Source organism: Polistes canadensis, unplaced genomic scaffold (genome assembly GCF_001313835.1).
Source record: "Polistes canadensis isolate GaletaPanama2010 unplaced genomic scaffold, ASM131383v1 scaffold_231, whole genome shotgun sequence".
Taxonomy (NCBI): Eukaryota; Metazoa; Arthropoda; class Insecta; order Hymenoptera; family Vespidae; genus Polistes; species Polistes canadensis.
Window position 1 is genome coordinate 175,813 of NW_014569778.1, and position 9,118 is coordinate 184,930.

Genomic DNA, 9,118 nt, shown 5'->3' on the forward strand with positions numbered 1-9,118 from the left:
TTTCTATTATATATATATATATATATACTTACTTATATATATATATATACTTATTACACTGATATCTCAAAGTTTCTTCGATCGTTAACCGACGACGTAGATCTCAAGTATATTTTTTCTTATTATTTTTTTTCCATCCCTTATTATCTATCCAAAAGACGAAATCATCTTTTCTGTCGACAAATTTTTGTTTGAAAAAGATAATAAAATTAAAAAAAAAAAAAACAAAAGGAAGAAACTATTATTAGGTTCTCCGGTTTCCAACAAGAAAAATGTATATATATATATATATACGACTGTTAATTTTCGAAGGTATCTTCTATATAATATAATCCTTTCGAATTATCTCTCTCTCTCTCTCTTTCTCTTTCTCTCATCGACCATTTATATTACTTTTTATTTATTTTTGATCTTTGTCCTGTTTTTTCTTTTTTTTATTTTTTTTGTATCATTCGACAACCGTATATAATTTCGTGTCATTTTGGTATCCCTTCCTCCCCGCGGCTAGGTATTTATTATTTCTTTCCTAATGTCATATAAATTGTAGATTCGCGTTTGTACCCACGAATCAGTTTTCTTTTCTAAACAAATAGTTCGAACAACAATCTCACCTTTTTTTTCGGACCTTGTTTTATTTTTTTTTATATTTCTCTTTCTCTTTCTTGTCCTATCCTTTCATTTTTCAACCAACGTTAATAAATACGATTAAATAAACACATGAACAAAATTATTCAAACATTTTTATTACGATTTTTCTAGAAAATATTTCAATCTTACTAATTGACAATTAAAACGCGGTAAAACAATCGTATCGTAAAATTATTTAAAAAAAAAAAACATTTACAACACACTATATCATTTGTTATAATAATATAATTAGTCGTAGGAGAAAAATTCTCATGGATTAATTGAATAAATGTGTAACAATTGTTGTTGTTTTTTTTTTCGAATTAAATTCATTTCATTTAATTGATTTGTGTATCTCAAAAGATAATCGTCATTGGATAAAACGATTATATACCATCATATATATATATATATTTTCTTTAACATTTGTTTTCCTTGTTAAAGTAAAAGTACGTCGTCGTAATTCGTAAGAATTTTATCATTTTTCCCCCATAGGATTCTAAGAAAACACGAAGTTTATCTCGATTCGATTGGAAAATATTGAAACGTTTTAAAAATTATCGCAAATTTTCACGACAATATTCATTCTTATAGATGAACAATGTTGTTGTATAAGTTTATCTTGTTTATTTCTTTCTTTCTTCTCGTTGAATTCATATTAATCATCATCGTATAGAAATATTCTATTATCTCGGAGAAGAGATTTGTTTAAACGAATCTTATATATAATATAATATCGTCGTGTTTATAATTATGAAATCATTTGACCGATCATATTATCATCGATCGTATCATTTATGTCCTAAATATCGTGTATACTTTCTTCATCGCTATCTGCTTTTATACTTTCAGGAGTATCCTCTCTTCTAATAGGTGAACCTTCTCGACTCCTACTTCTATCCCTTTGCATTGTTTCCCTATCCTTCCTGTCCTTTCTACTTTCCCTTTCCCTTTCGTCAACCATTTCAGGACTATCACGGTAATAATTGCTCAAACTTGACAAACTCGAGCTGGCTGCAAGCGAACCAAATGGTCCAGCACTTGGTCCAGCTAGGATCATCGTAGGTGGGTAAAGTCTATACGGTAATGGTTTCTGCAATGTAACAGCAGCCGATGCTTGCTGATAAAACAATTGATTCGATGGTAAATGATGACTCGTTGCATAAGGAAAATAACGTCCTGCTGCGGGATGGGTTGGTACAGCTGCACCGGCTCCGGTACCATAAAATTGTTGAAATGCGGCTACTGCATAATTACTTTCAGCCATTATCTCGAAACCTACCATCGTTTGTCTCTTCCATTTTGTTCTGTAACATAAGATGTGATAGAGAAAATTATTAGAGAGAGAAAGAAATAAATAGTAATAGAAAAATATATATATAATAAGTTAAATATGAGTATATATGTTACAGGGAATAATTGAAATTAATGTGTATGTTATAATTATTATAATATATCAAAATAAATCCGAATATTCGATCTTTGGTATATGTTTACATTTTCAATTAACAATGAACAACTGAAAATTGAATTAATTGTAAGAAAACTTAATAAACGATTCGTGTAATTAAATAAAACATATTAACGAATCCATAAATTTAGTGTAACGAAACAAAAAAAGAAAGAAAAAGAAAAAGAAATAAATGACCACGTCTTTTTGAGGTTATACTTCTTTTGGCGCGTTTGGGAATGAATGATGAGAGTGAATTTTTACGATGCGCGCGCACAGCGACACGAAAATCGACACTACGAAGTCTGTCGATATTTACGATGCGCGGGAAAAATAATTTGAAATGAACTGCATGAAGTAATTCGATATAACTTCCTTACATTTAGTGTGGACTGATATCTATATTCGGATATTTCTATATACACAACGCATGTTTAATATCGATACAAATAAAAATTATTTATGTGTTTTGAAGTTATTTAATTAATACATACGGTGGTAATTGATATTAAAAAACTGTGAATATCTTCAAAAATATCTTCAAAGACATTGATTATTCGTGAATAATCTATTAATAATAGTATCCTAGATAGATTTTTGTTAAAATAAACATCCTCGTTTAATTGAAAACCCGAATAATCGGCACACTTCTGCTTTTCCTTGTATATAAATAAATAAATTAGATTATACTTATATTAATTAAATTGGTATTTATTATCTTAATTTTATTTTATCATTCTATCGTTTTATCAACAAATGTAAAGTATTACATTGGCACGCAAGATAATTGAAGTTTTTGTTGAAGTTATTTTTGAGGTTATAGAGGTTATATTTGTTTCGATACGCGCCAAAGAAGTATAACTTCTTACTCGCGTACATAAGTATACACACACACACACAGCAATATTTTTTTATGTCTCTTTTACGTCTAATTTAAATCGACCAGCAGCAAAGTGGCTTTGGAAGTATAGAAATATGTCCATGATTTCTTAGTGTAAGTATGTAGTCTCTAATCTTGCACGACCTTTCGAAAATTCGAACGATCCTAAGATAGTATATCCAGTGGTGATTTGTCGGAGGGTGGTATTTAGCATAAGAATCGTTTTTGATACCGACATAACAGAAAGAGAACGGTGAGAAATGAGAAAAGAGAAAGAGAAAACATAGAAAGAGAGGATTCTAAAAGCAATCACGACATTCTCAGCAATTTCCTCTCTCTCTCTCTCTCTCTCATACCCTTTGTCGTTCTACTCGTACCTATGACTAGCAACCACTAACGTTACTACCACTACTACTACAACTATAACAACCATTAAACACCAACACCAGAGTACCACAACCACCACAACCACCACCACCACCAACGCGCGCTTCCACCCTCTTCGAGTATGTAAATCCCGATCTGGGACAATTACGCTAAAACGGGCTGGCGTGCCGGCAAGCGGTTACGTTGGCCACACTGCTGGAGAGGGCTTATTATACTAACAAATAGCCCGTGGAGTTCAGTGCCTAATCATCGCGTATCATGCCACGCATACACACGGTTAACGCGCTACACCTGCGAAACTACCCTTAATACTTTGGAAAGACAAAGATAGATACAGTGACAGTGAGAAAGAGGTATACAAGTGTTTATATATGTGTATATGTATATGTTATACACAAATATACATATATATGTATATCAAACTAGCGTTTGGGTTTCGAAAAAGGCTCGCGTAAGGCCACGGGGGTGAGAAAGTTAGATGAAACGATAAAGAGATAGAAAGGGTGAGAGACTCGATTTAAACTACCACCACCACCACCACCCCCCATCCCTACTACCGACTTCTATACGTTAAAGTAATATTCTCGAATCTACGGGGGAAAATTACGACAACCCCTTATACGTGTTCTTTACACGAGACTTCTACCCGATTTTTTTTTCCCTTCCTTTCTGTTTTGCAATTCTTACCATCCCCCGTCAAACCCTTTCTGTTCCTTCTTTCTTTCTTTTTCTTTCCTTCCTTTATTTTCTTTTCTTTTCTTTTTTTCTCGTCGACAATTTTCCATAAACAAAAGGATCGAAAGAAAAAAAGAGAGACGAAAACAGAAGAAGAAGAAGAAGATAAAAAAAAGAGAAAAAAAAGGACTAATAAATAAATGTAATTTCGTTTTCATCACGAAATTTTGCGAGTTTCCGATGAATCACGCGTCCTGTTCGAACTTCCTGATTCTTTATCTCGCGAACTATAAATCAGTGAGTGTTTCGTGGTACATTGCAAATTTCTCGAATCGTCTCTCCCTCTCTCTCTCTCTCTCTCATTCTCTCATACACATATATACATACATACGTATATAGAAAATTCGACGATAATTAAATCCAGTACCATCGGATAGTAGGTGTGTACATTCATTACGTACGCTTCGTTATCATTTTTATATCCCCTTCTTTTTATTTTTTTTTTTTGTATATTTTATCTCGTTGATCCCGATTCCTATCTCGTAACGGGAATATTCAACGCGCCCCAAATGTAATATAAATAAATAAAGAAACAAACAAACAAACAAACAAACAACAAAATGAAAGATGTATATAAAAATAAAAGTAGAAGGAGAACGAAAAAAAAAAGAAGTAAAAAAATATATAATAATAAAATAACGTTAAAGAATGAAAATTTATTTTTGGGTCTCGATGTATACGCGAGCGAGAGAGACAGAGAGCAAAAATGAACAAATCAAAAAAAGGTACAAAATAAAACGAAGGAAAAAAAAAGGTACGAACAAGAGAGAGAGAGAGAGAGACGCATCGTTGTTGGGTTGGGTGATGAGGTTTATAGGGAAGGAGTGAAACCTTCTAGCGTTTCGTTTGTCCGTAGTAATTAATAATCAGCGGATGAGATTCGAGCGCGCGGGGGGTTGACGGGGGAAACGACGACGGGGACAAAGCGGCTTTAACGGATATGCAACTCGCACGGAAAATTCGACAATTAATATATTCGTTGGAGCACTCAGTACTACTATCCACTTTCTACCCTCCCCTCCCCTTTTTACGCATAGGAATAAAGAGGTGGGGTCGGGTGGGGTGGGGGGGGAGGAAGGTTTTATAGGTGGTACGACACGTGCGTTTTACATTGCGTCGGGTTGAAAATGTGGGCCACCTCTACCCCCCCCCCCTTCTCTCTCGATATACATCCCCACTCACCCCCTCACCACCCTGGTTTTGCTCACCCTTTTGTCGACGAGTCGACGATAGGCTCGTCGAGTGGGGTGTGGTGAGGTGTGGTGAAGCACGGGCAGGGGGGAAGGGGGAAGGGCAGGGAAGATATAGCAGTAAAATCGTTCATGAATTTTAAACAGGGACCCCTATGAATCGAGCCACAGGATCATTTCTCATTTTTCTCTCGACACTTTTGAGAGCACCGAAAGAGAGAGAGAGAGAGAGACAGAGAGAGAGAGAGAGAGATACACGTAGAATTGCAATTGAAAACCACCGTTTCGCGCGATGCGATTATGTGATGAGTAATGTTTTTTAATACCCCCCCCCCCACCATACACCACTTTTTTCTGTCTTCGTTGTTGTTGCTGTTGCTGCTGTGTTGTGTTGTTGCATTGAAGAAGAGGGGTTGCTTTTTCGATAATTTCGAGTGCAACTACCTATTCTAAAACATTCTTAATTGCCCTACTCACTTTCTCACTCTCTCTCTCTCTCTTTGTGATAAAGAAAAAAAAAAAATAAAACCCTTCTCGGACGATTATTCGAGGGAATAAGACAGGCCACGGGAAAGCTTGTAGGAACCCATAGAAAAGAGACTAAGTCATTGATTTATCGTTCGAGACGTCGGGTCCTTGGAAAAGGGATGCTCGATCTTGTTCGGCCAAAATGAGAAACGAAGTAAAGGAAAGGGGGGAAACGGGGAGGGGGGAACAACGGGGTACGAGCGGTAAGGGGAAAGAAGTAAAAGTCTAGAAAGAGTTTTGGAGTGAGAATAAAAGAGAAAAAAGAATTGGGGGGGGAGTCAGGGGAGAGGGAAAGGTGTTTGATGGTGGGCACCCTTCACCTCCTCCTCCCTCCCCCCAGCCTCACGGGTTTGGACGAAGAAAGTGTAACGATCGTTTCCATCGTGGGGCGCTTAATGATCTTTGACTTTTCGTCTTGAAGGTTGCCGGCCCTTGTTCTTATACTTTTTTTTTTTCAACCAATGAAACGATGGGAATTACGTTCTCTCCTCGCGACTATCGAATGTTTAAAAGAAAAAAAAAAATATAGAAAAAGGGTGTTAGGTGTGTTCAGAGTAAATATGTTCATTTTGGTTTTGTGTTTGTTCCCCGTTTGGGTTTGTTCAATCGAAAAAATAGAATTAAATAATATTAAATGAAATAATTCGTTCCTTACCACCCCCCCCCCTTTCCCTTCACCCCTTTCTTCCCCCGTTGAAAAAAAAAAAATGGTTACACATCTTACTTATGTTTCAGTATACATACGCGAACACCATACAACAAAATTGAAAACAGCTAAGCGATGAAAAATGATGGAAAATAATCATCTCTCAAAGGTGGAGAAGTGGAAGGGGGAGTTGGGAGGAGAGAAGGGGGGAGGAGGACACGCTCGAGAAATAGAGTTAATGCATTTATAATGGTGGTTGGGGTTTGGTGTCTGCTTTTGCGGTTACAACTACGTGCGACACTAATGCACGGAGGCTACCAGGTCGGTTTGTTATAATAATGCAACAAGAGTTAGCGAGAAAGAAAGAGAGAGAAAAATAGATAGATAGATAGAGAGAGAGAGAGAGAGAGAGAGAGATTGACGACATATTTTCGAATTATTATTTGCCTCGGTGACTGCGAGACACATGTTTCATGGGATAGAAGGGATGGTAAACGACAGGCTGTACCTATTTCCTCCCATGTGCGTTGCTATATGAAATAGAGAGAGAGAGAGAGAGAGAGGACAAAAGAGAGAATGGGAAGAAAAAAAAAAAAGTGGATGAACGCGTTAAAGCGATTATGCGCTCTCGCCGATGCACTTTTCTTCCATTGTTGTAAAGAGAAAGATATATTATATATGTGATATGTGATATTTAACACTTGATTGCAGGAATGCATCAATTATTACTCATTTGTTATTATTTTATATATTGTTCTATATAATATTTGAAAATAATTGCATAATTTTTATTTAAAATATACATATATGTGTTGGTTTTTATAATAGAATTATCAAATGAATATAATTATTACTACCTTCTTTTTTTTCTTATTGTTTAATTTCAAGAATTCGTATTTTATACATATAATACGAGTCAAATTAACTAATTTTAAGTAAAATATCATATATACGAAACATTTAACACACATTTAACAATCTAATATTAAAATATAAATTCTGAAACGATGTATAAGAAGAATTTATTTATATGTTTCCTTTTTTCTGACTGTTCTTTTTTTTTTAATATACGTTTGTTACGTTAACAATAACGATAGCAGAAACGTCATACTAATGATAATTTGTAAAAACTGGTATAACGAATGCAGTCAGATCTCGTTCAAGGAAAATCATTTATTCAATTTACAAAGTATACCTATGTAAGCAAGTAAGTAAGTAAGTAAGTAAGTAAGTGTATGGATACTTATGTATATAACGATTTATTATCATCGAAACCAGTAAAGGAAAAATATTATATTTACAAGAAGCAACCTTATGTAATTCCGTTAACTCGTCGTTTTTTTTTTTTTTTTTTTTAACTTAGTCGGCAAAAGTCAAGTCAAGTCATCGTCCGCCAATCCGATTAGCCTAGTTTTAAAAAGCGGCCTAGTGAAATTTCAACGGATTTATCTACGCGTTACCCCGTGATGAATTATCGAAACTGGATAATGTCAAGATATCTCGTATGACGAAATATTCCACAAGACACGTGACAAATTTGTTTATCAACGAAAAAGAATTAAAATTTGATGATAAATATCTCAATTAAAATATATTTTAACTTAATCTCTTTAGATGAGTACTACATTACTTTTTAATCACCCTATATATTTATTTGTCAAGATATCTCGTATGACGAAATATTCCACAAGACACGTGACAAATTTGTTTATCAACGAAAAAGAATTAAAATTTGATGATAAATATCTCAATTAAAATCGTAATAACTTCGTATAGCATACATTATACGAAGTTATACGAACAAGACACGTGACAAATTTGTTTATCAACGAAAAAAGAATTAAGATTTGATGATACATATCTCAATTAAAATATATTTTAACTTAATCTCTTTAGATGAGTACTATATTACTTTTTAATCACCCTATATATTTATTTGTGTATATTTAAAAAAAAGAAGTTTGTTTCGTGACAAGAAAATTCGTAGGTAACGCGAAACGATGAAGAAAATAATAAGAAATAAAAGATCTCGTGTCCCGAAACGAGTGCATTCTGTATATGTAATAGTAGTAGTAATGGTTACTAGTAGTATAGGTAATCGTAATGTATGTGTATATAGTATTTGTAGTCGAGGAATCAGGAGGGTGATCCGTTATGAAGCAGCGGTTTACCGGCGCCGTGGGAAGCTCGTGTGTGCTTCCGGCTGATGTCGAGAAGCCTCATGAAACAACGCACCGGATTCTCACGATTGCTAGCATATCAACGCGCCAACCAGCAACGACAACAACAACAACGACATCGTCATAGTCATAGTCATAGTCATAGTCATAGTCATAGTCATAGTCATAGACGACGTTGTCATCGTCGTCGTTTTCGTCCTGTCGCAAAACCGTTGACGACAGTTTCGAATAAAAACAATACTAAGTTCCCTCCCCCTTCTTCCTCTTCCTCCACCTCCTCCTCCTGCACGTAGTCTTCTTGAGAAATAGGAAGAAGTTTTTTTCAGGAAGACACAACATCTGATATATCTATTCTTATTCTTATTCTTATTATTTTACTTCACGTAAGAGAGTATCAAAAGAATTGAATTTTCTAAACGTATATTTAGTAAATCTCAAATTGATTGGAAGATTCAAATAAATGAAATGAAACTAGAGGGAGCCACGTTAGCGTTA

At 34.7% G+C, this 9,118-nt stretch overlaps 1 protein-coding gene across 1 annotated transcript in view; it reads right to left on the reverse strand.

The window, feature by feature from the left end:
* Positions 1-1,265: 1,265 nt before the first annotated feature.
* LOC106790337 (homeobox protein B-H2-like) overlaps positions 1,266-9,118 on the reverse strand; it is a 31,190-nt gene continuing 23,337 nt past the window's right edge. The window contains exon 3 of the mRNA XM_014755150.1: positions 1,266-1,934. Within this exon, the coding sequence (XP_014610636.1) occupies positions 1,430-1,934 (505 nt within the window). The 3' untranslated portion in view covers positions 1,266-1,429. The remainder of the gene's footprint in view (positions 1,935-9,118) is intronic.